The 27,217-nt window shown below is 50.2% G+C and overlaps 1 protein-coding gene across 1 annotated transcript; it reads left to right on the top strand.

Moving 5' to 3' along the window:
- The first annotated feature begins 11,135 nt into the window (after positions 1-11,135).
- On the top strand, positions 11,136-26,580 carry Csf2rb (colony stimulating factor 2 receptor subunit beta). The gene is made up of 13 exons (XM_057792681.1): positions 11,136-11,300; positions 12,398-12,521; positions 13,839-14,026; positions 15,569-15,726; positions 15,803-15,971; positions 16,459-16,594; positions 16,714-16,871; positions 19,527-19,666; positions 20,911-21,070; positions 21,952-22,042; positions 22,238-22,295; positions 22,940-23,043; positions 23,684-26,580. Exons 1-13 carry the CDS (start codon positions 11,213-11,215, stop codon positions 24,798-24,800), a joined length of 2,691 nt encoding a protein of 896 aa, XP_057648664.1. The 5' UTR covers positions 11,136-11,212; the 3' UTR covers positions 24,801-26,580.
- The last annotated feature ends 637 nt before the right edge of the window (positions 26,581-27,217 follow it).

The raw sequence follows: 27,217 nt of genomic DNA, 5'->3' as shown, positions 1-27,217 counted from the left end.
TCAAGATTTGAAGTTCATTCCATGTTAAGAAAAAAAAGGGGATGGCTGTCTGAAAGAGGTGGCTGGAGATTGGTGACAGTTCCTACGGTACGTGCACAGCAAACTCTACCAGGCCCCAGTCTGGCACTGTTCCCCAAACTAGTAGGTTGCCAAGAAAGTAATGTTGTCACTAGGGTATGAGCAAAGAGCAAAGGAATTTCTTGTCAACTTTGTAGGTCTGGAGTGTCCTGTGTAGGTGGGGATGGTGACTGTGACCCCTTCACTCATGTGCTGTGCATTGAGTTTTAGGGGCGTCTGGATGATGTGTTCATTTTCTCAAACACTGAGAAATTTGGAGGAAGAGTTACACAATGTGTGAAGAGATACTCATTCCTCTGAATTTCGAGGCCAGTAGGGCAGTGGATCCAGTGTTCACACAGAGGCCGCCTGCCTTGTATGACTTCCCGTGTGTACAGGGTTCCACACGATTCCTACCCAGTGCCACTTGGTACCAGTTACTGTGGCATAGCTATTACACGGGTTAAAGAATTTTCTAAACACTTGATTAAACACCACTACAAACCAAGGGAGTCCCATCTACCTGCTGTCCATGCCATGGACCGAGGGTATTTTTGTGCGGGGAGATGAGAAATGACCAGGATGTCTGATACTGCCTTTTTCTGAAGAAAGAAAGAAGGAAAGTTAGAAAGAAAGAAAGAAAGAAAGAAAGAAAGAAATAGAGAGAGAGAAAGAAAGAGGCTGACACTTCATCCGTTGTATTTTTGCACTCATTTGTTTTGTGTTTTACCATATTGTATTAAAATATCACTCATTTTTATGACATCTTTTGGTGCCCCTTTAAATTTTGCCCTGAAGGAGGGGCTTATTCACTTCTTTATAACCCCACCAGCCTCATATTTATTTATTCCTTTGTTCATTCATTCATTCATTCATTCATTCACTCCCAGTCATGAGGTGTGAGCCATGGCAGGTCACTGGGAGAGGGGAATGGAAGCAGACCCTCTCTTGCCCTAAGACCAAGTTGGGGGAAGGTCACAGTGGACTCTAGGGCAGGATGGAGAAAGTGAAGCTGACCCCCAGGGATCCAGAATGTTTCTGGAGTTTACTGAGGGCCATGAACTTAGGTTTTCCACATCGATGGCTTTCCCTCAAAACCCTTCTGGTGTGTAGGTGCTTCTAGAAAAATACCACAAGGGGTCCCAAGGCTTGAAGAGGCCACCTGTAGCTGATTTGCATAAAGTCACATACTGACAAGTGGTGCCCTTGGGGTCCAGCCTAGTTCTGCCTGGGCCCATGCTCAGCAGGGAGGTGGCCATTGCCCCCTGTTTCCTCCAGAGGGATCAGGGAAGGCGACTTGGAAGAGGCCATTCCTGGACTGAGACTTGAAGTGTATGTGAGAGCTGACCAGAAGACAGCGGGGTGCAGTCTTCCCTGGCAGAAATAAATGCCGTGAGTGTTATCAGAGACTCATGTCCGCAATTCTGAGAAGCAGGCGAAGCTGCTTGTGAAAGGCACTCGTGCTTCCTCATTCTGCTCTCCGTTTCCTCCCGACGTGGCACAAATAAAAAGGAAGCGCCTAAGGCTCCCTGCTCCTGGAGGCTCCCGAAGGAGGCTGCCTGTACCAAATGCAGAGGTAAGGCTTCCTGCTGCGGAGCTGAGGATGGGCTCCAAGTAGCGGTTGTGGGGTCTCCAGGATCGAAAAGGACAGGAGGAGAAGGAGTTGGGGTGGCATTTTTTTCCAGGGACCTGAGGAAGTACTCTTGGCCTTCCTGGGAAGACTAGGTCCCTGACCCCAGGCAGTTTGTAGGGGACGGGCTCCCAGGAGTGTACCAGCTGGGTACACAGTCAGAGTTCCGGGAGGGATAGAGTTAGGGTTGCTCTGGGACGCTGTGAGGAGCCAGCGTTGTCTCTGGGGATTTGCTGCCAGGGAGGACTTCCTTGAAAGCTCTGCCTGGGGGTAAGCACCATGTTCTAACTTCGCCACCCATGTGTTAGTTCTGCCCTTGTCCTGGGCTTCCAGCCACACTTTTGTGGGATAGGGTGAGTGGGGGCCATAGCCCCCTCTGTTCTCAACTAGAAATGGAGGGAGGAGAGAGAGAGAAAGAGACAGGCAGGTAGGCAGACAGACAGAGATACAGAGAGTGCTGGATAATCTGGTATGTCTCTGGGCCCTTCCCAAGTGACCTTGCCAAGTTACACCCAGTACCGTGGGAGGTTCTACAATCCCCCTCTGTCTTCAGCGCATCTTTATCCCAAGTCCTGTAGAGAAATTCTCTCTGTCTCTGTCTCTCTCTCTCTGTCTCTCTCTGTCTCTGTCTCTCTCTGTCTCTGTCTCTCTCTCTGTCTCTCTCTCTCTCTCTCCTTTTTCTCATCACACTGTGCTCCAGACCACTACAGGTGATTGGGATCAGGTCCAGATGTCTGTGTTCTGTACCTATGGTTCTGGCTGAGGGGTGACTCATCACATAGCCGGGGACCTGTCCCTCCTGGATGACGATCCACTCAGCCCCTCTGCTGACTGGAGTCAGAGGCAGCCCCACCACTGTCAGGTCTCACAGCTCACACACTAACCGGCTCACATGGCCCGCATGCCATGTCCTACATTAACCATTGTGTAGAGAAATCTCATGACCTGTGAACCCAAGAATCTGCTTGAGGCTCAGGCCCCTGTCTCTGCTCAAACCCAGCCCTCAGTGCCTTTGAACCTAATTAGGCAATGAGAAGGGACCTTTCCCTACTCCTCTGTGGCGCAGCACCTCCCCTCTTCCTACCTCTTTCTAAAGGGTTTTAAAAGAAGACTCCTTCTCTGTCTGGATGGGCTGAAATGTCCCTTCAGACCCTACCATACGGTCGGCTCTAACAAATCTTTTGATGGACCCTAGCATCCGGTAATGGAACCTGAAAGGCGTCAGCGATATTGTCCCGTGAGCTCCTCCTCCTTCACCGCTGCTCTCTCTACGTATAACCCCAGACCTCCGTCCTTCTCTGGTGAGTCCCTGGGGTCTCCTAGGACCTTCTGGCTGTCTGTGTCGGGAATCTCCATGGGGCTTGGGTCTGTCTGTTCCTTCACCCAGCCTTGCTGAGTACAGAGACACCTGTTCTCAGCTCCATCTACTGTTGGTGACCCGGCAGCACTTCAGGGAGCTGTCTCCCTTGCTGCCACGCCTCTAGATCAGTGTTCTCAACCTGTGGGTCGCAACCCCTTTAGGGTCAAACATCCCTTTCCCAGGAGGCGCCGAAGGCCATCGGAAAATACAGGTGTTTACGTTACGATTCATAACAGTAGCAAAATTTACAGTTATGAAGTAGCAATGGAAATTTTACGGTCGGGGTCACAGAACATGAGGAACTGCATTAAAGGGTTACAGCATTAGGAAGGTTGACCACTGCTGCTCTGACACTCTTGACCAGATTTTCTGATGGTGTCAGTCTCTCCTGCCTAAGGACTCGTCTCTCAGCTGCTTTCTGCATAACCTCCACACACTACACCCATGGGGGAAGATACTAAACCTCAAATCCTGGTTTTCTTTAGCAACATTGACCACAGCACAATGAGCCTGAAAAACGGCTCCTTTGATTTTTCTAGATTGCGCCACACAGTGCAAAGCAAGTGGCTTGAGACCCCTTGGGCATCCTTGCTCCTCCATAATGGACCCTCTGTCAGTTTAGGACCGCATTCCGAATTATAAAAGGGTTCTATGCATTCTTAGGGACATAAGTCTCTCTCTCTCCCTCTCTCTCTGTAAGAATTTCCCCATGGTGTCTCTGTCCACAGCGACTGTTCTTATTGAAATACTCAAAGCAAATATGATCTGATTAATTATATCATTCCCATGCCTTCAGTTTTCCCACCATAATAGAGGATGAGAGCCTGGGTGTAAGCAGGTAGGCTCACAGGTGCAATTGTGCATGTGTGTGTTTTTCTGTCCCCACAGGGGACTAGTTTGTAGCCTCACCAGACAGGCTCCTGGGCCTGTCTTTAGGGTTTTCCCACCTCGGAGGCCCTGCCAGAACATTTTTGCATATTCAGATTCTGACTTCAATAAATCATATCTCGCTTCTTTTGTAGTTTCATAGTGAGCAAACTTTGCACTCACTCCTGGCAACCTTCCCCCCATTCATCAGTTTTACTTTTGTTGTGCCAAGATACTCATGTCCCAGTACTGTCAGAGAGGGCATGGGCTCATCAGTGTTTAATGTCAAAGACACAGACACCAGATTTATTAAGGATCGGCATGATCCAGAGTCATGGATGTTGAACACACATGTCTGCAATTGCGGGACTTTAGGTAGACAATCAGAAGTGGCTGCTCTTAAATTATCCAATCAGACCTGGATAAAGAGGCTCAGTGTCTTCTGCTGAAGTGGAAAGGCTCTGTCTTCAGCACCTGATCTGACCTTATTTTTTTAACATCTCTCAGAATGGGAGGATCTCGGAAACATGGGCTTATCACCCGTGACTTTGTGTTAGTGTATGTTTATCAACAAGCAAACACTGCTTACAGAAGCGTTGTGTGAACACACCACAAACAAATAAACAAAGAAAAACCCCAGAGTGGCCTTTTGCCTATTAGTTAAGTCAGTTCTAACGAATGCCTAATGGAAAACGCACCCAGCATTTAGACACAGGAGTGATATAAAGTACCAAGCCATTTTAAGATGAAGAAACCAAGTCCAAATGGTTCTAACATTTGTCCAGAGTAACCAATACCATACCATTGGTATAAAACAAGACAAAATGGAGCAGAAAATAATTGACAGAAATCCTAGCGGTTCTTCTAATGTGACTCTTAGAGACAATGTAGCCAATGTACCAGTCTTGGTTCCCATTAGAATATGGTTATTTTTCCACACTCATAATTTAAAAACCAAGTTTCCATATATATGTGTATGTACATATATTTTATTATATTATAAAAATTAAAATACAAGTTACTGCTCAGGACAGGGTGTCAAGTTCACGTATGTTCAGAAGGAATGCCACGACATACAGGACTCTTTCTGGCTTGCCTTTGGCCAGCCCCACCCTCAATTCTACATTCCATCAGTGAGACAGGTCGACTCTCATTGCTGTGCTGGGCCCGTTGTTGGCTTGGGGACCTATGGCGGAGCCCCTCGGTTCATCACCAGCGTCTAGTCTCCTTTTGTGTGCTGTCCTCCAGTTGAGGAGAGCTTCCCTCTCGGTGCCATGCTTTCTTCCCAGCCTTCTGAGATGCAGAAGAAGACTCACCCACCTCGGCACAGACAGGCTGCCCTTTCCAGCTTCCCCAGCATCTGTCAACCTCACCCACTCCAGAAACCCATTTTCCCTCTCACTACGAACACCTCGGAGCTCTCCTACCGCACATTCTCGAGGCTCTCCGCCCTGGCTATTTCCTGGCTTGGTCACTTGTTTCCAAATCTGTTTTATTTCCCTTGCAGACTGGAGCAGCTTCCTGCCTCTGGGTGGCTGGGCTAGCAGCATCTCGGGCTTGAGTTATATCCCAGAGGTGTGTTTAAAATATCAGTAGGCATTGTCGAGTCATTGCACTGAAAACGCATCAGAAGGCGGCGCCCCGCCCCCGCAAAGACTCAGCGAACGGGATGACGTTTCCCTTTGTATTGTTTCGTAATCTTCACCCACATGACTGATGGTCAAACCAGTTAGTCTGTGTGTCCTATTTCCTTACATGTGATGTAAAATACATTTCCCTGGGCTACATTCTCTGTTTCCTTTGTCAGGCTTACAATGTCTTGGGTCGTAAAATGATCTTATCATCTGTCCCTCTGGTTTGCTCTGTGTGTTCCCGGACATGTGGATACATATATGTGTGCATGTGCAGGTGGAGGCCAGACGACACCCTTGGGCATCCTTCCTTAGGTACAGCCCACCTTGTTTTGGAGACAGAGTCTCTCGCTGACCTGGAACTCAGTGAGCAGACCAGGCTGGCCAGTCCAGTCAGAAAGCCTCTGGGTTCTGCCTTACTGTCTCGGCCTCCCCAAAAGTGTGTGCCACTACACTTAGCTTCTGGGCCTCGAACTCAGGTCCGTATGTTTGCAAAGCAGACCCTTTACCCACCAAGCCACCTCTCCAGCCTTGTCTGCTGGTTTGCGTTTTGCTTTGCTTTGTGGTTTCCCCTAATATTAAAGATGTGTTTTTAATGCTTTTAATGTTTTAGTTTCGAGTTTCAGATCTTTAATCCACCTTGGATTTGCACTGGAGAATAAGATATAAAGAAACAACTTAATCTAAAAGCATGGTAGAAGCCACGAGTCACAAACGTGCAGCCTCCCTCCTCTCAGTGGCTGGAAACAGCACTCTGGTTTTCTAAGCCCTGACACATTTGTTATATTACTTATCATTTTTTGTTGTTTGTTTGTTTTGCTTTATCTACAGTTACTTTTCTCTTTTCAAATCCAGCATGCCTCTTCTCTCCCATTTCTTGGGATTCAGAATCAGCTCATCCAGGGCATGAAACATCCTTCTGTATCCTTCTTTCCCTTGCACTGAACTTCAAGATTATTCTCAGCATAACCAACTCCTGGAGACAGAGGTGGGACTTTCTCTGATACCCGCCTTGACTCGGAGGGGAGCCATGCAATCCCCTCTGCTCTGACACTGCTCTGGGTATCAGGGGGACAAACTCAGGTCATCAGAATGGCTTGCGCATTAACCATTTGATAGTCCTGTCAAGTAAATGTGCTTTTGCCTCTTGGCTGGCGCTGCACCGAGTAGACTTCTTAGCATCTCCCCTTCCCTTGTCAAATGCTCCATATGTGGCCACCATGCACGCTCCTTTAACAAATCTGTATCCAAATGGCTTGTGAAATAGCTTTTGTGTGGGGTAAATTTCCATTTGCTGTCCCTCTCACCAAAAATTATATTTCTTCATAAGCTTAGAAATTAGAGCACAGAAACACGTCTGTCCCCCACTTTCTCTCCTCGGTTCTCCTGTCTCTACACTTACCCTTCACCCACAGTGACTTTTAACCCTTACTTGTTTCATTTTGTTTAGAAAGATTCTCACTGTGTTGCCCAGGCTAGCCCCAGACTCCTAGTCTGAAATAAAGCTGCCACAGCCTCCCTTAGTAGCTGGGATTGATGCCCACACAAGGCCCTGACTCAATCCTTACCTGTCAATCACCCCTCCTCATTTATATTTGACACGGGCACTGGCCTTAACTAGTATGTTCTGCCCTCATGAAGCCAGTTTTCAGTTCTCCTCCACCCCAGCCCCATAGCCACCGCCCATCTTCGTCATCTGGCCTCGCTCTGGCCACAGATGTGTGCTAACTTGTGTTTCATGTGGTGGCAGTTCTTCCCTACGTAACTGGTTTCTCTGTTCCGACATAGCACCTATCTTGCTTGGAATCTGTCTTCCCTTAAAAAAAAATGCTAGAATAACTTTTTTCAGGAAATATCTGAAAATTCTTGCTGGCCTTCATGGAACCAAAAATACTTTGGTTACCCCTTGAACATCAAGGAGAACTTGGTCTTTTTAAATTTTTTTTAGTATTGTTTGTATGGGGCTGGGCACACATGGACCCCAGTGGGCGTGGAGGTCAGAGGATAATTTTCTGGGCTCATTTCTCTCCACTGTGGAATCTGGGACTTGAACTCAAAATACTTTTACCTGCTACAGCTCCCTGTCTCTTCAGTGTGTGTTTAGAAACCAGGGCTCTCCTGAGAAATTGTTTGTCAACGTGACCTTTATCCTGCTGGAAGCAGCCTGCTGTTCGTTTCCTTCTGGAAGCTTCTCTAGGATTACCCTTCTCTCCTTGAAAGACTGTTTGCATTAGCGCATAAGTGAATGACATGTTATCATGGGGAATCTTGGAGGTTTGAACTCGGTCTCTGTCCCTTACTCGGCAGCCTCCTTCTTGAATCAAGTTTCTCCCCCTAGTTTCTTGGTTAGTGGACTGCCATCGCCTATAAATCCAGAGGGTGTTTCCAGGTGCATTTTAGATGCATATAGAGACTCTCATGAACAGCGCTTGATTCCTCGGGTGTCTAGGTTCCCCTCACATAAGGAGACCCCAGAATGGACCTCAGGCTGTGATAGTCACTCTAAAGTGACAAGAGGAAGCCTGGTTCTCTTCCTTGCACACCCTCCTTGCATGTGGCTTCCATCCTTGCCTGAGGATCCAAAATGGCTGCTGGAGTTCCAAACATCACTTCTGAGATACGGGTTAGAGAAAGAAAGAAAAGAAGAAAGGGGAAAAACAATCAGACCTCTTCCCACGCAAGCCCATGCCTTTCCAGCGGCCTTTGGGCAAGGTACACATAGGGCTTCCGCTCCCACCTCCTTGGACGCCTTTCGTCATGTGGCCATGCCTAGTAGCAGGAGAGAGTAAGGAGTGTTGCCTTTTATGCTGGGTGAAGTGGGCCAAAGAAGGTAAGGGACAGTTAGGCAGCTGGCACTGTGAGCCACATGTGTCCCTGATTCTCTGCCCTCCGATTGGTTTACTCTACAGAGCTTTCATGGTGTCTCAGACGGTGTCCCTTGCCTTGTCCATGTCCTCGTCTTTGCCCACCAACCTCAGTCAGGTGCTTGTCTGTGGTGTCTGTTCTGTGATCTGACCCATCATTGCATGGATTTTTCCAAAATCTTGGCTCTCTATCTTCTGACATCTTATTTTGGCAGCAGCAGGCTGGGTTTGAATGGCTCTCGGCTCTGCAGTAACCAAGGGTGCAGGCGCAGAGCTTCAACGTTTGCTCTCCATGGGCTCTGTCTGGTCAATAAAATAAGGTCAGCATCTGCCTTGGAGCAGACACAGGACATGTCCATCATTGCCAATCAGGAAATACAACCTCTCAGGGAAGCATGGGTAGAGAGGGAGAGTCCTAAGCCACAGCTGGGCTCGGTTCCAGCCTGTCTCTCACAGCTGTGGCATGGTGGACCCGTCACTCATCCCTATACCGTTTCCTGTCGGTAAGGACTCTAACAGCTGCCTTCACCAAGAAGTACCAATTTTTGCAAAGCACTGCACACACTTCCTGGCTGATGGTGGGCGTTAAACCTCCGTCAGGTACTGACGGAATTCTCTGGGCTTGTTTAAATGTTCCGCTCATGTTCTTCGATGACACAGCTCTGTTGTCCGTTACAGTCCATCAGGGTGACTTGTTCTCCATGACTTGAAGTGTTAGGGACTGAATCCCCCAAAACTCTTATGTTGAAACCCCATGCCCAAGGAGAGGGTCCTGGAGATGGGGCCTGTGGGGAGTGATGGGGTCTCAGGAGTGAACTCTTATGGGGGATTGGTGCCCTTATATTAGACATCCCAGGAAGCTCCCTTGATGCTTCCTCTATGGTGATAGCAGTAAGAAGCCCGTGAGGAAGAGGCTTCGTCAGACCTCAAACCTGCATTACCTTGGACTCTCCATGTTCTGGAACTTCAAGAAATAAATGTCTATGGTTTTTATGAACTGCCCCATCAGTGGTGGTCAGTGTCAGCAATCCTCCCAGATTAAAACATAGGTATATATTCTTTTTGCCACATTGTCCTTTGCTCCGTGACTCTGGTGGCTTTATAAAAGGCAGGGAGTTGGGCTTCAAAACACCTTTGTCACTCTTTGTCTCTGAATCCTTTGATTACTTCTAAGCTTAGACAGCTCAAGAGTGCAGCGGCAATGGTTTGATGTGGTTGCACCCTTAGCATGTAACTTCTTAGCCTCTCGTTTGGGGAGTGGTGTGAGGCAGAGGTTTGGGATTTGTGTATGTTGTTGTTATTCAGTCATATAATCATTTTCAAATATACCATCAGTTTACACTGTTTACTGATTCCTCTCCCATTTATATAGAGCATTCTGGGGTAAAATAACACTTGTTCCTGTCAAGGTGTCCATTGACTAGATAGGTAGATGATTGATATGTAAGAGACTGGCAGTGTTAGAGATAGATAGATAGATAGATAGATAGATAGATAGATAGATAGATCTATAGACAGATAGGTAGGTAGATAGATGGATGATAGAAATAAATATATAGACAGACAGATGATAGATGGATAGACAGATAGATCTATAGACTGACAGACAGACAGATAGATGATAGAAATAAATCTATAGACAGATGATAGAAGAATAGATAGAAATAGATAATGGATAGATAAATATATATGTAGATAAATTATTAGATAGATGATAGATAGATGATAGAAATAAATTTGTAGACAGACAGATATCTATAGATAGATAAATCAATAGATAGGTACATATATAGATGATACATGTATGAGTAGACAGACAAAGATATATGATACATGCACATGGATGGATAGAAAAAATGGGCAGATGTGTACATACATAAATGGAATATTAGTAGATAGATGGATAATTTATAGATACATAGGTAGACAAATGCACTGATAAGCAGATAATAGATGGAAAGATAGCTCTGTGTATCTTGACAGAAGTTTCAAATGGCCTTGTAGGAGAAGGAGACACATACAGAGGCTCCGCACTTCTGGTACTTCCCAGGTGAATGTAATGAAAATGAGGAAATCCCCAGGCTTCGGGGAAAGGGGAACTGGGAAGAAGAAGGGCCTGTGGGACAACTGAGGGTAAATGGAGCAGAGGTGGGGAGAGCACCAGGCTCTGCATGTAGTAGAGAACAAGTGTGTGTGTGTGTGTGTGTGTGTGTGTGTGTGTGTGTGTCTGTGTCTGTGTGTGTGTCTGTGTGTGTGTGTCTGTGTGTGTGTCTGTGTGCGTGTCTGTGTCTGTGTGTGTGTCTGTCTGTGTGTGTGTCTGTGTCTGTGTGTCTGTGTCTGTGTGTCTGTGTGTGTGTGTCTGTGTGTCTGTGTGTGTGTGTGTCTGTGTCTGTGTGTCTGTGTGCATGCACTCATATATGGGACCTGGTTCAAGTGAAGCACCAGCTCATATCCGTCTTTGGGCACTGCCCCATTGTCCGAGGGGGACCTGCTGCCTCAGAGGCCGTCAGTCCTATCTCTCCACATGATAATGCTTTAGGCCAAAGAGACCTAAGGAAAGGGAACAGTCCCAAACACCACACATCAGGGCCTCTCATTTGGATTCTCGTCACTTGATATCAGCAAATTCCTGGGCAGCTCTCAGACTACCCACCCTTCTGCAGTCTCAGAGTAAAGAAAAATAGACCTGTAATATGAATGTGACCCAACCCTCAGCCAGGCAATGAGACAGGACCCCAGGACAATGAGGATGTCACCCTGCCCATAACTACAGCCCGCCTGTGCAGTCACCTAAAGACCCAGGATGGACCAGCAGATGGCACTGACCTGGAGCCTGCTCTACATGGCCCTGCTGGCTCTCTGCTGGAAGCCTGGTGTGACAGAGGCACAAGGTAAGTCTGAAGGCCCGTTCCCTTTTCACCCCTCTTTTTAGTTGAGTCTGCTAGGAACCACACCCACCATATCCCCAGCGGCCCCCAGACCCCCAGCAGCTCCATCCACTGTATACAGCTCTGTCTTTCTTTCTCTCTTGTACCCTCCCTTTTCTCCCTCAGGACTTCCCTGGGTCCCTCTCTTCCCTATTCTTCATCTTTCTGCTCATCCTTGCCTGGTCCTGGGGCATCCAGCCCAATGGTATCCCTCTGCACCTACATTGCTCAATGTTGCCTCCAAAGCCCAGCCTCCAGTGAGCCAGCATCTTCTCTGCCCCTCCCCAGACTCCTACATCTCTGAGGACTTCAGATCCCCTAACCCTTCCTTCTGAGGCTCTGACCTAAGGCCCTCTCCTCATAGTAGGTCTAGCCCTCGTCTCTACTCAGAGGCCCTGTGGAATAGTCTAGAGTCTTCTGAGGCTGGAAGACTGTCCTCAGTGCCCCTTAGACCTCCTCTGTGACAATGTGGAAGTCATATTCCCTTTACCAAGCCCAGGTTCAGAAGTCAAGACTCAGATGATCAGGACCCTGGATAGGGAGGTGACAGCTACATGTCAGGCCCTGCTGTGTCTGTCCTGCCAAGTGACACCACAGAGAACAGAGCCAACCTGGGCGATGCTCTCAGTGAGGCCGGTGCAGCACAGGACACACAGTCACAGCTGAGAATCCGCTGGCATCTCATGTTCCTGGAGAAGAGGAATGTCCGCAACACAGCCCACCAGGCTCAGGGCCCTCCATCTATCTGCCCTCCTGGGTGGGCCTCAGCAGGAAGCTGGAGGTGCTCATGCTTAAAAGAGTTGTGGGATTCAGGGCCTCGTGGTGCACACATTTAACCCAGCACTCAGGAGACACAGGCAGGAGGATCTTCGTGAGTTCGAGGCCAGCCTGGTCTACATAGCAAGTTTTAGGACCATCCAGTTACACAGAAAGACCCTGCCCCCAAAATAAAAACAAAACAAAAAGCAAGCAAGCAAGCAAACAAACAAACAAAAAAGACAGTTGTGGGGATAGGGGACACCTGGAGGCGAGACTGTGACTCTCCTGCTTCTCCTTGTCAGACACCATCCCTCTGCAGACTCTAAGGTGCTACAATGACTACACCAGTCGCATCATCTGTAGCTGGGCCGACCTGGAGGATGCCCAGGGCCTCATTAACATGACCCTCTATCGCAAGCCGGGAAAGTGAGTACCACTGGGTCCACTGGTAATGAAGCCCAAGGACCTTGCTGCCACCAACAGCCCTCTTGCCCCTGTATCACCAATGATGTGCTCCCATCATCTCCAGTCACCTTATGTATGTGCCACCCAACACCTGTAGTGGTGTCTGCAGCACCAAGCCTCTCCTGCCCTGAACTCCTGTCCCCCTCTCTCCTCTGCTCCTACCACAGCCTCCTCTAAGGGGCTCAGTCCCTCATGCCTTTCCCATATTTCTTGTCTGAATGTACTCCCCTAGGTTGTGGCTGTCTCCAAGGAATCCAAACTGTACCTATCAGAAATACCCCAAGTCAAACGGCCAAGCCTGGGCCCTCATCTCCCAACCCTCCCAGGATGACCTTGTAGTTCATCTCCACTTGCCTCCCAGCCGCCACCCTCACCATTTCTAGTCCAATGCTAAAAGCCAAACTCTTCTCTTGCCTTCATCTTCACACCTCACTTCAGTTACTGGGAGGAACTGGTAGCGTGGCTAATGACTGAAAGGTTTTGCTTAAAATGTCTTCTAGCTCCTTCCCTGCTTCTCAGTGAACACTATTGAGTTTGTCTCTCAAGGAGGCGCAGGTCTGACCAGCTCAGACATCACCACCATCCAAACTACTTACAATCACCAGGACGGTGCCATGTTTTTATCCTGTCACTCTGTCTGTCCATCCTAAGTCCTTCCCTCACTCAGTAAATCCTTCGAATCTGCACTAAAACAAGTCCCCACTTCCCTCACTCATAAATTTCTGCATGCACACTATTAACAAACACACAGGGAAACCTGCATTCCTTGTGGCAGGACTCACGACTGTGTAGCCTGCAGCATGAAAGTCCATACTCAAGGGCAATTTGTTAGGTCTGGAAAGAACCGACAGACAATTGTTCAAACTAAAGATCCAGGGAAGGAGTTGTCAGATGCTTTGACATCACAAGTGTGGGACTTCTTTCTATAAGGACATGGGGAGAGGGCACTATTGGTCTCAGTTGGGCTCTAGGACAGTTAGCAAGCAGTCATAAGTTTCAGCATGATCTGAGTTTTAGACACACGTACTATGATGATGTAAAAGTGATTGGGTCATTGGCTGTCCTGGGTGCTGCCCATCCAAAGAGATATTACAAATCTGTAAGGTTTTTGTGTGTTTTGTACATGTGTTTCTCTGTCTGTCTCTGTTTCTCTCTCTCTCTCTCTCTCTCTCTCTCTCTCTGTGTGTGTGTGTGTGTGTGTGTGTGTTGTTCACTACCAGACACTTACCTTGGATCAATGCAGGCATGAAGACAGCGCTAATGAATGTTCACTGACAGGGACTATCCAGTGTCCTGCAGCCTCAGTGATGACCTAGTCTGGTCAGAGTGCCCGTCTGCCCACCGTTGTGTGCCCAGAAGATGTGTCATCGCCTACACAGGCTTCAGTATGACAGATGAAGACTACTACTCATTCCAACCAGATCGGGATGTGGGCATCCAGCTCGTCGTCCCATTGGCCCAGCATGGTGAGCAGCGGGGGTCCTGCCTAGGCAGGGGGTGCAAGAGTGGACAGGTTCCCGGAGGAGGGTTGGAGTGAGTGTCTCCCAGGTTGAGGGACCCTGACCTGGGGTTAGAACAGATGTGATATGACCACTCTGCCCGAGGTTCCCCCTGTCCTGGCTGCTTCAACTGCTTACCAAGCCTCAAACTCTCCTCTGTAGGAACAATGACTGTGACTCCTGTAGGACTTTCAGGTGACAGAGTCACTTTCAGGTGACTCTGGTGTTCCTTGTCTTGCCTCATGGCTGCAACACCTTGCTCTATGAATGAGGCTCCCAGACCCTCAGAAACCCCAAAGTGCCAGTGCTGGGCAGCAGGGATGGCCGTGACAGGTCACACTGCCATGCATTGTCCATGCATCTGATTCAGAGCCAGGCTCCTCACCACCCCCTCGGGACTAAGAGTGTTATGCATAGGGTCCACAGGACCTATGCTGTAGCATGGTCTTAGGTAGAGCCAGTGATCATCTGTGAGGTTTTCTTGAGAACTATAGCAAACATGTCGCCAGCATTTCAGACTAAAGGAGAAACTGAGGTTTGTATGGTTACTCTAAACCTGAGCAGGGTCTTGGGGGACACCGTGGGTCCTGTTTGCCCTCCAATATGGCTAGGTTGAGGCCTGTTGTCAAGTAAGTGCCTCTGGTATTTGAGAGAGTTCCTGCTCTGGGGGGCTTAGAGCTTAGGCTGAGGGTTTAGGAGACACAAAAGAGCAAGCTGCCACATTCAGGGAACAGAAGGCAAAAAGGGGGCGCTGACAATCAGGAAGGACTTCCCAGGAGGAACTTTGCCATGAGTCCTTGGTTTGGACAGAGCACACATTCAGAAGAATTCTTAGTCAGGAAACCACGTGTGCAAAGGCAGATCGCTGTGGCAGGTCTGGAGAGAGGGTGGCATGCTGGAAAACTTGGCCATGGTCATTGTCTACAAGGAACTTCAAGTTCTAAAGGCTGAACAATGACAGGGAGAACATGAGGAACAGGCAGCTGCAGCTCAAGCCCTTAAATAGGGAATGGGATGGGAAAAAGCTAACTTGCTCTGGTGTGAAAAGGCAGGGATAGGAGGTATACTAAACTTTGGCGAGACAAGAAGAGGGACATGGGTTCTGTCTGGGGACAGGAGTCCAAGAAAGTCACCTGGGGAGATGACACTTACACTGGGCAATGACAACAGGAGGCCCCTGAGCTGTGAGAGGGTGGGGAACAGAAGAGAGAGCAGAGGTGGCTCTCAGCGCCCTCTGCTGGAATGAAGGCCCAGTGCACAGCAGAGCAGGAGGAGGCCCCATTTAATTGAATGTTCAGGCCCTGGAAGGCACAATTGCTGTCAAATCTAGTCCCCAAGTTTTCAGGTCCCAGGCCTGAAGCTGCAGAGTAAGGGTCCTGAAGCTCTTTCTCGTGACCATCCGCTGATGGTGTGAGCACTGAACCTGGGCCCAAGTGGTACTCAGAAGGCCAGGCTGCCCTCAGGTGCTCAGCATGCAACCATAGAAACTCTCTGCTTCCTCCCCTACAGTGCAGCCCCCACCTCCTAAGGACATCCGCATCAGTCCCTCTGGGGATCACTTCCTGCTGAAGTGGAACTGGACCCTGGGAGATGCCCAGGACCCCTGGCTGTCACAGGAGGACATAGAGTTTGAGGTGGCTTACAAGAGGCTTCAGGACGCCTGGGAGGTAGGTCCCTGAGTCATCTGTGCCCAGCCTGGTGGGATGGCTGAGAAGGCTACTTCTTCAGCTCCTCTCTCCACAGGATGCTCCCAGACTCAACACCAGTGACTTGTGGGTCTCCCTGGCATCAAAGCTGTTTCTACCCAGCAATATTTATGTGGCCCGTGTGCGCACTCGGCTGTCCCCAGGCTCAAGTTTGTCTGGAAGGCCCAGCAGATGGAGCCCTGGGGTGCAATGGAACTCCCAGCCAGGTAATGGGGCCTGTGGGGAGTGCTCCTCATAGGAGCCCAGACACTGGAGATTTAGTCTACACCCGAGGCTCCAGCATCTGCCCAACGTTGCCATCGGCACATCCCACCAGCCCCCTGTCCCCAGTCCTCTATCTGGTCACTCCATTTCACACACCCTTAGCTTTATGGCCCCAACTGTGTCCTGTAATGGCAGAGACAGTCATGACGGCAACAGCAGCAGCAGCATAGGTCCTTGTGTTAACAATGCTGGACTGTAGGTAGGGTCACCTGTGTCCCTGTGTTCATGCTAACACTCAACATTCAAAACTGGTCCCCTCTTCCAAGATGGGGCAGAGGTATCTGGGTCTGTCCAGGCTGGGGGCACACAGAAGGCAGGCCAGGGCAGAGTTAGGCTGAGGTCCACAGCCAGGTCTCTATGAGTCACCTAGTGTCCCAACCTAGGGAATGAATGAGGGTGCAGTGGCTGAGGGGCAATGTGTTCCCACAGGGGACAAAGCCCAGCCTCAGAACCTGCAGTGCTTCTTCGATGGCATCCAGTCCCTCAGCTGCTCCTGGGAGGTGTGGAACCAGGTGGCCAGCTCTGTTTCCTTTGGGCTCTTTTACCGCCCCAGTCCGGCTGCTCCGTGAGTGTCGCCTCTCCATGCTGCCCCGAATCTTGCTATCCCCAGAGCTGTACCTCTCTGAGGTCTTAGCCTGACTCCCCTCCCCTGACCCTGTTCTCAGCTCTATTTTGCTTCCCCAGGGAGAAGGAATGCTCCCCGGTGGTGGAGGAGCTGCAGGACAGCCTCTGCTCCCGCTACCACTGCAATCTAACCGTGTCCAACCCCAGCGCACACAGCCAGTACGCAGTCTCTGTTAAGCTGCGGAAACAAGGGAAGTTCATCAAGAGCTCTGATCACAGTGAGTTTGCCATGCTCTGCATGGGTTCCCAGGGCTATAAGGCTATTGGGTCCATTGTATATCCCAAAAAAATATAGGAACGACTTCGGCACCTTTGTGTCTGTCACTTCCAAAGATTTTCAGACCAGTGAGTCACGGTGACACAATGAATACTCTGGAGTTAGAAATGTGTCTCATTAGGTAAGAGTGATTGATGAACAAGCATGAGGACCTGAGTTCAAATCCCAGCACCCACATAAAAGTTAGAGTGTGCTCATATGCACCTGGTAAGAGATGGGAGGATAGTTGGGGCTTTTTGGCTACTAACATGGATCCAGGGTCAGTGAGAGAATCTGTTTTGAGGGAATAGCACACAGAGAAAAGACAAAAAAGGCTCTCTATGACTTCTGTACGCCTATGTATAGGCACCCACACCCACACGTAGGCTTATGCAGCAGAGAAAGGGAAAGGCAGAGACAGAAAGAGACAGAGAGATGGGGAGAGAGAGGAACCAGGGATGTCACATCCCACTTGTACCTCATCTGCTCTGAGATGACACTCGTCACTACTCGAGAGTACCACTTGAAACTGCTCCTTCCTCCCCTTCTCCTTCACTCAACCACACACTTGCCCCTCCCTGGGACCGCCATCCTTAACTCTCCTCTCCTTCTGAGGCTTCCAGTCTTCTCCTCCAACTAATGTTCTCACTCCCAAACTCTGCTCTAGGTTTTACTTTGGTGCCAGGGAAGGAGTGTGTGCCAGCAGATGGCTTCCTTATAGATCCATGTCACACCTTCCCGGCACATGGCAAAGACCGTGAAACAAGGAAGGCTTTTCATCCTTCCAGTAATGCGTGCCACCTTCGGCAGACAATCTCTTACCACCTGAGTTCACACCCAACAGTTTCTCTTGCTGTCTACCTTCCAGGAAAAAGGATTCCTCTTGCTCAAGAGAGCCCTCCATGTGTTATCGTCATCCACGTTACTTCTGCTAAATTTCTCTAAAGTCTTCTGATGGGGAGAGAGAAGCCCAGAGTGACTGAGGGGCTTCATTTGAGTTTCCCAGCTCTCTGAGAATGTGCATCAGGGCTACATGAGAAAGCCTGAACACATAGTTATGTCTCAGCTTGTGGTCTGCTGGTCAAGTGTTCAGGGCTGTCTTTCATATTGGACTCAGTGTGGTGGGAAGACGGTCATCTGAGTATATCTGAAGGCTAATTCAGCTGGTGTGTGCCTGTATGGGAGGGACTTTTAGAATAACAAGGACTTACTAGCCCATCCTGGCTTCAGGCAACTCCCAGGGTTACTGAAGCAGCAGAGGGGAGTGGCTGACATAGGACAGTGGAGACACAAGCTCTTTACTGCTCAGTTTTTATATGTTCTCAATCAGGGGCTCAGTTTCCCCGTGTGTAAAATGGGGGAAGTTAGAGCACCTCGCAGGGCAAGTGGGAGAGCAGATAAATGGATTTCCCACAAAGTGCATGTGTTGCCTAGGAACTCAAACAGTCCATGTACCTAGACAAGGAGTCAGAGGTTGCTGAATTTTCCCCCTGTAATCTAACACTAGCAGAAGCACCAGGCTTTGGGCTACCTCATCACTGTGGCTTACCTCAGCCACTCCCCCAGGGACCAAGGAGGGACATTGCAGTTTGGTAATGTTGGGTGTTCATCTTAGAAACTTTTCTATTGTTGTGACATGACATCATAACCAAGGCACTACATAAAAGAGAGTGTTTCCTTTGGGTTAATGGTTTCAGAGGTCAAAGTTCATGATGGCAGAGCAGGGCGAGCTGGCACCAGGGGCAGAACCTGGAGCAGCACCTTCAGCACACCTTGTTTGTTTGGATGGTTGGTTAATTTTTCAAGACAGGGTTCCTCTGTGGAGCCCTAGCTATCAAGAACCTAGTTTTGTAGTCCAGGCTGGCCTCCAAATCAAGTAAATCTGTCTGCCTCTGTGTCCCCAGTGCTGGAACTAGAAGCGTGCACCACCATACATACATCTTAAACCAAAAGCTAGTGGCAGAGTGCACATCAAAGTCCTCCCACCCAGTGACACACCTGCTCCATCAAGGCTACACCTCCTAATCCTTCCCAAAGAGTTCCACCAACTGAAGACCAAGTATCCAAATATATGAGCCTATGGGGGCACATTCTCATTCAAACCCCACAGTGATGGAGGAGTTATTTATATTTAATAAAGAAACTGTCTTAGCCCATTTGATAGGCCAAACCTTAGGTGGGTGGAGTAAACAGAAGAGAATGCTGGGAGAAAAAAGCTGAGTCAGGAGTGGCCATGATTCTCCCACTCCAGACAGACGCAGGTTAAGATCTTCCCTGGTAAGCCAGCTCGTTGTGCTACACAGAATATTAGAAATGGGTTAGATCAATATGTAAGAGCTAGCCAATAAGAGGCTGGAACTAATGGGCCAGACAGTGATTAAAAAAATACAGTTTCCGTGTAATTATTTTGGGGCATAAGATAGCCATGTGGGCGGCTGGGTGCTGGGGACGCAGCCCTGCTGCTCATATTACAACACCACAGAGTTCTAAGGAGTCAAAATGACAGGGGATTGGGGAGATAGGTTCAGGAAGAGAGTAGCTAGGACCAGTTTGGTTATGGGGAACACACCATTGGAGAGAGGACACCTTGACATTCTCTGAAATTATCCCCCTGCAGTCCAGATGCATCCTCCCAGCCTCAAAGTGACCAAGGATGGAGACAGCTACAACCTGCGCTGGGAAACTAAGAAACTCTTGTATTCTCACATCCAACACAAATTCCAGGTCCAGTACAAGAAGAAGCTGGACAGCTGGGAGGTGAGGACCAGGACCCAGGGTTAGTGGGGGACAGGGAAGCAAGGAAAGAGAGGACACCAAAGGGACCTTTATTTCCTGGAGTCTACCACGACCTTAGTACCCACATGGTCAAAAGGCAAGAGTCGCATTTCTTGATGAAGGGTTCTGGCTCAGAGATGTGACATGACAGGTCCCATGACCAGCACTGCCCTTGAGCTGAGGAGGCAGAGACAGAGAGGGGCAGTAGATGTGCCTAGAATGAAGGTTTCAGTGATCACTAGGCCTGGGTGTATTTCCTCCCCGGAACCAGATCAGCCAATGTTGTTTGTAGCTGTTGAGGGCCAAGCTGGTGTTTCGGGTAGGTCCTGCCAAGCACACGTGCCATATGCAGAGCCTGGTACCTGCATGCAGAGTGGGGCTCCACGGACCCCAAAGCAAGACTTCTCAGAAAGGGAACAGGGGAACTGAGATGTAAGAGTGGGTCACCCCCACCTCCACCACCATCACCACCTCCTCCTCCACCACTACCTCCTCCTCCTCCCCCACCTCCACCACCACCTCCTCCTCCACCACCACTTCCACCTCCTCCTCCTCCACCACCTCCTCCTCCTCCCCCACCTCCACCACCACCTCCTCCTCCTCCCCCACCTCCACCACCACCTCCTCCTCCACCACCACCTCCACCACCACCTCCACCACCTTCACCACCACCATCACCACCTCCTCCTCCTCCACCACCACCACTTCCTCCACCTCCACCTCCTCCACCACCACCTCCTCCTCCACCACCTCCTCCTCCACCACCACCTCCACCACCTTCACCATCACCATCACCACCACCTCCTTCACCACCACCTTCACCACCACCATCACCACCACCATCACCACCACCTTCACCACCACCACCTCCACCACCACCACCTTCACCACCACCTTCACCACCACCTTCACCACCACCACCTTCACCACCACCTTCACCACCACTATCACCATCACCACCTCCACCACCACCACCACCATCACCATCACCACCTCCACCACCACCACCTCCACCACCACACTGTCTCATGGCCTAGGACCTGTACCAGTAAGATAATCCTGGGTCAGACAGATTTTAGGCCAAGGCAGCATACCAGATAAATTGGAGGTAAAGAGAGTCTGGGCTAGGAGAGTTGGCACCTGGGGCCCCCACAGTGGCTGGTCACAGTAGGCTCTGAACTGGGGTCCTGATCTGGACTAGAACTTCAACATACCTGTCATTGCAGGACAGCAAGACAGAGATCCTAGATCATGCCCATAGCATGTCCCTGCCACGGCTGGTGCCCTCCACTTCATACTCGGCCAGGGTGAGAGTCAAGCCCCTCCCTGAATACTATGGGATCTGGAGTGAGTGGAGTGAGGAGTGCACCTGGACCACCGACTGGGGTATGTCTCTTGGCCACCACACTCCTGGGACAGCCCCACTGCACAGGGCAAGGGAGGCCCCATTCTACCCTGGCCTCCCTCCTCCGTGACTGTCCCTGGGAAATGACAGCTGGTATATTGTACACTGAGAGTGGGGACTTGGGAGAGGAGTGGATCTGTCTCACTGTCCTCCTTCCTTTCCATTGGGGCTTAGACATCTTGGTTTCATTAGACTTTGTGGTAGCCATGATTAGTCAATCTGAGTTCTCGTTCCCATATCTGCAAAGCTATACTATCCATAGACCTACATGAGTGCCTAGTTTGGGAAGTTGGTGGGACCCATAGGTCCTGCCCATTTTCCTTCCCTTGACATTTGCAGTCAACCCTCACTCTCCCCATGGTGACCACCTGTGCAAAGCAAGATCCACAGAAGTTAGAGACTGGGAAGTGGCAGTGGTAGAGAGCATTCCTCATAGAGGACTTGTTGAAGGGGGAGTCGTGGGCTGACCGCCAGTTAGGCAGGAGGAGGATTGGAGTCATGGACTCAGGAGATAGACAGGAGAGACTTACAGAGCCCAGGTCAAGAAGGCTAGTGTCCTGACAGAAGGGACCCCTTTCTGGCCTACTTTCCATCTCCTCTGAAGCTCCCTGATCCCAGAGTTCATGCTCTGAGCTGCCTCCTTAAGAAAGTCTCCCCAGTTGGCCAGGCTCAGTCAGTCCCCTCTGGGTACTTCTGCTGCTGCTGAGGACAGAACTTCCCCACATTGAATACTGAGTTCAGACCCAAGGATTCTTCCCAAAATATCCAGCCTTCCTCACAGAGGCCTGGGAACCCTAGCTCCTCCCTTAGCCTGCATCCTGTGCCTCCCACCTAATGCTCCTTCTCCTTCTCATTGAACAAGTGATGCCCACATGGGGGATTGTCCTCATCCTGATCGTCCTCGTCCTGCTCCTGCTCCTGGCCCTCCGCTTTGGCTGTGCCTATGGGTGCAGGTAAGGGCAGTCTGTGCACAGAGGCAAGTGGGCACTGGGCCCCAGGGTCGTAGGGATGACACAGCCTGGCACTGTATGATTTCCACGCTGACACTCATCACCTGGCTTCAGTTTTCCCTCTATACCTGGGCACAGGAGTAGTTGACCCAGAGATCCCTGAAACCTTAATTGACACATCTTCCTGCTGTCTTCCAGGCTGTACAGAAAGTGGAAGGAGAAAATCCCCAACCCCAGCAAGAGCCTGCTGTTCCAGGTAGGAAGGCAGAGATGCTGTTCATCCCTGTCCCAATGCTGTCACAGTGGAGAAGGGTAGGAGATCCAGGAGGCGGGGCTAGCAGGAGGTGGATCTCTGAACTCCTTGGGTATCCTAAGGAACAGGAGTGCACAGATTACCTAGCACTGTTTGGTGCTACAGACAGAACCGAGAGCATTCCCTTGCAGAGGAAGCTCAGAAGGAGCTGCTCCTCCTGGGGATAGGGATGGAGCTGAGGGCCTCCAGGAAGGGACTTGAACCTAGCATAAGATGTTTCTGAGCTGGTGGAGAGCCAACTGCATCAAGGGTGCCTTCAGGTCACCGAGATAGGGGTCTAAGGAATGGAAAGTCATGGCTGCCAGCATCTCATGACACAATGGTCATGGACAGAAGAACCATGGAAGATGAAGCTGTGGTGAACAGTATGACCTGCTCCCTTCATGAGCTTCACATCTGAGGGAAATGACCATCCCCTGGATGCCTCTCTCTTTCTTGCTGTCAGAGGTCTGAGCTGAGCCTCACCATGGGGACACTCTTTCCATGTCTGAAGCTCATGGAAGACATCATACACAGATGCAATGCTCCACTGTCCCCTCCTTCCTGAGGTGCCACATTCACAGAAACAAATGCCCTTCCCCTTCTAGGATGGAGGAAAAGGACTCTGGTCTCCTAGCAGCACAGCAGCCTTTGCCACCAAGAACCTTACCCTCCAGGGGCCACAGAGAAACTTTTTCGCTGAGCTACAGGGGTGAGTGGTTCATTCAGACCCTTGGGTAGCCTGTGGGAGGATAGGCCTCCACTGTGCACACCAGCATAGCCTGGGGGTCTCTGAAGTGAATGTAGGGGATGACACCCACTGTAGCAAGTGCCACTCCAGGTAGACATGAGGAAGATCTTCCTCCTTCCCAAGTTAGGATGAGAGAGAGGGACCAGAGGTGGCATCCTTAAGTGGGAATCCTCTCCCTGCCAGGATGGCTATATAAGCCATGCCCTGCAGTGGCTTCGTGGGTGGCAAAAAGTGCATACCTGAGGGGTTCAACTTGTGCAATGAGGCTAAAGCCCTCCTGTTGGGGTGAATCAGTGGCCCTGTGGGTAGAAGGATGGAAGGCATCCATGGTACCCAAGAAGATATAAGTCCTACCCTGAACATAGTGGGCTGTGAGGAGCAGAAGCTAAGAGCAAAGTCTAGAGGAGGAATGTGAACTGAGCCCTGGGTACATGATCCTTTGGACACTAACATAAGCCCATGTTATTTGCTGGGTCTCACCACCACCACTTCTTCGTGCTCACTATGAGGTCTGGAGGGGTCAGGACCTCTGAAAAGGACGCCTGGCTGGGTATACATGATGTATCTAGGTTCCTTGTCTCTACCCTCACTGTTCCCACAGGATGTCACGTTCACATACGGTGGACAATGAAGTGTCACCTCTCACCATAGAGGTTCCTAAAATTGTTCAAGATTTACCATCTGGGCCTGACCCAACTCCAGTCACCTCATCAGAACCCATGGAACAGCTTTCCGATGGCCAGCGAGACCCACCAACCCATTTTGGCAAACCCGAGAGCCAGAAACCCAACTTTGACTTTAACGGTCCCTACCTGGGGCCTCCTAAAACTCACTCCCTGACTAATCTCCAAGGCCAACTGGTACCCCCAGAGATAAGTGGCAGTCTGAAGCCAGAACTGCCACACTCCCTGGAGTACCTGTGCCTGCCTCCCGGGGGACAAGTACAGCTGGTACCACTGTCCCAGGTGATGGGCAAGGGCCAGGCTGTGGATGCCGAGCATGAGTCTAGCCTGAAGACCACAGAGAGCCCTTCCATGGAACAGAGGGATAGCCCTTCATTAGACCTGAGGGTGGAGGAACAGGAGCCAAAGGACAATGCAGTGACTCTGTCCTTAAACTCTGGAGACACTGAGGACCCCGTGGTGACCTCTGGTTATGTCACTCCTGCAGATCTGGTGCTCACCCTGCCCACAGGGCCCCCGTCTACCTCTCTGGGCCCCTCTCTAGGGTTGCCCTCAGCTCAGGGTCCTAGTCTTTGCCTCACGCTGCCTGGGGTTCCTCCTGGAAACCCAGCTCTTCCACCCCCAGAACTTGATGACTATGTGGAGCTCCCTCCAAGCATAAGTCAGCCCCCCAAGATCCCTCTGGGAAATCCTGTCCCTTCTGTGCCAAGCAGCCCCGTAGGAAGCCCAGGAGAGCACAGAGAGGAGGTAGCCCCAATATCCCCACACCCCGAAGGCCTCCTTGTTCTTCAGCAGGTGGGTGACTACTGCTTTCTCCCTGGCGTGGTGCCTGGTTCCCTCTCACCACATAGCAAACCACCTTCTCCAGGCCTGTGTCCGGAGATGGTGGTCCTAGACCAGGATCTGTCTGTCAAAAAGCCTTCCTGCCAGCCCATGCCCCAGGTGCCAGCCATTCAGTTTTTCAAGTCCCTGAAGCATCAGGACTACCTGTCACTGCCCCCTTGGGACAGCAGCCAGCCTGGGAAGGTATGCTGAGTCCATGCCCTCCCAACCTCACCAGCAGCCCTGCTCCTCAGCCTGCGGATCTCAACCTGACATCTCCAAAGAACCCCAGAGGCTTCTTCCACAAGATGCACAGTCTTCTCTGCTCTCAGCCCTGACCTTAAGCAATACCCATCCCCCCTCTCTGTCTCTCTCTGTCTCTCTGTCTCTGTCTCTCTGTCTCTGTCTCTCTGTCTCTGTCTCTCTGTCTCTGTCTCTCTCTGTCTCTGTCTCTGTCTCTCTCTCTCTCTCTCTGTCTCTGTCTTTCTCTCCTGTTTCCTGGCTTTTATAGGATCTCCTTTCCTTTCCTTCCAATTTGTTGGAGTAGAGATGGGAACAGAGAGGCCTCTGAGGGTGAGGCCTGCATGGTCTGTTTAGGGTTTAAGGACTGCTATGGGTTGCTTGCCCCCTCAGGCACCAATAATGCAGCATGGTTCTGGTTCAGAGCAGGAGGTGGGTGGCTCAAGTGGATACCTTGGGGGTCAGACATGGAAAACAGGCAGGCTCATGTCACTCCAAGAATTGGTGTGGTTCTCTATGACAATCTGAGGCTCCTGGGAGCCCTGAGGTTCTTTCAGAGGGGACTGGGAACCCCCGTTATGTAGAGAAGTCGCTGATGTGGACAGTGCCGCCTAGTGGTCACAGCTGTGGCCAGGATGGAGGGATGAAAAGCAATGGGGAAGAATGGGCATTGAGAACCCCTGGTGCCAACTGCAGGAAAGCCAGGGTACGGATCCCTCGAAGGTGAAAAACATGGTGATCACACAGGACAGCACATCCAAAGACAGTCTGGACATCCGGGCTGCTCTCCCTCTGGAATGCTTGCATACCTGCTACCTGCGACTCTCACTGACCACAGATGTGGCCATGCTGTGGGATTGTGGTACTGGGAAATTGCAAGCTTGTCGACCCTCAGGGCACAATGGCATTACATCGTCCCATTCTCACTTACATCATTTGCTCCAGGTCTGTTCGCACATAGCTCTTGTATACGTCTTGAGTATCGGCTGTTTTTGTTGTTGCCGCAGAGGAGCTGAGTCCATGAACGATTTTGCCCCTCATACTGATATCTTTTTCAGATGAGACTGTTACAGCTCTCTCCATGACCCTTTGTGGGACAGACCCATCTCCGATAAATGTGCTCTGTCCTAGTTTTGTGCAGGAGGCACAATGATGCCCTAAGCATGTCTGCATTGCTGTGACACAGACTGCCGAGCTGAACCCCTATTTGGAGCCATATTTGCAGCAACCTTTGCAGCAAACGTGCATGTGCCTTCATTTATATTCTTTCTGGTTCTTTCTGTGTCTCAAGCCTTGCACGGGAGGTTTTGTGTCTTCTAGAACCCACACTCACACTGCAGAGGTCTGTCTTTGTATGTCCCGAGGACCTGGAGCCGGGGCACATCGTGTCGCTTCTTCACCCACCTGCTCTCCATCCCCGAATCTGAAAGGCCCTTCCGTGACTCATCAAGTCCTCAGGTGGACCTGGTCTGTCTCAGCATCTTATCTTGTGGCCTCACTCCCTAAATGACAGCCATGACTCCGCATGTTTGATTTTGACCCATGGCAGGCAGAGCAAGTGTTCCTTGGTCCCTGTTTATTGCAGCAATGAAAACCACTAACATCTTAAATGTGTTTCAGTGGCAATGTTCACAGTAGCTCTCAATACCTTCTAAAGCAGACCCTCTAGGGAAACAAGCAAGAAAGACTTTCATGTATTAAGACATTGACTCAAAATATTTTGCATTAAGAGTTATTGTAATAAAAATTTGTAGCATACCACACAAAGGTCTGTGTGTATTTTGTGTGTGTGTGTGTGTGTGTGTGTATTTTGTGTGTGTGTGTATGTGTTAGGGGAAAGGACACTTTGGACCTCTAGTGTATTGACAAGAAGACACTTTCATAGGGTGGGACATTCGGTCTTTGAGACATGGCAGTTAATTCCGTGACAGTTTCATCAAGCATAGAGTGGCATGGGGACAGGATAATGACGAGAGATCTGGCTATAGCCCACAGGGTAAGAAGCAGACAAGCTTCTGAGAAAAATCTCCATGGGAAGAAGGGAGAGGAGTTGAACATGAGCGTAAAAGATCAAAGACATGCTGGCACTTCCAAGTCACCTGGAACTCCATTTTAACTGGGGGGTCTCACACTCGCTCTCTGTTTACAAGCATGGAAAGCTAAGACCGACTGAACTGTCCATGGGAAGAGCTGAGAACAAAAGTCAGTTGATTCTTAACAGACCCGCTCAAGTGACTCCTGGAGTCACCACCTCTGTCAAGCCTGGTTTTGTACTGAGGTGGGGAAGTCAGAGCGGGAGCTGGCCCAGGTGGTTTGCACAGGTGTGAGACCAGGCAGAGAACAGGCAGGGCCAGGAGGCAGAGGTTCTGGTAGGCCAGATCTCTGAGAAC

The sequence above is a fragment of the Chionomys nivalis genome, chromosome 17 (genome assembly GCF_950005125.1).
Source record: "Chionomys nivalis chromosome 17, mChiNiv1.1, whole genome shotgun sequence".
Classification (NCBI taxonomy): Eukaryota; Metazoa; Chordata; class Mammalia; order Rodentia; family Cricetidae; genus Chionomys; species Chionomys nivalis.
This window is presented reverse-complemented; position numbering and strand designations above follow the sequence as displayed.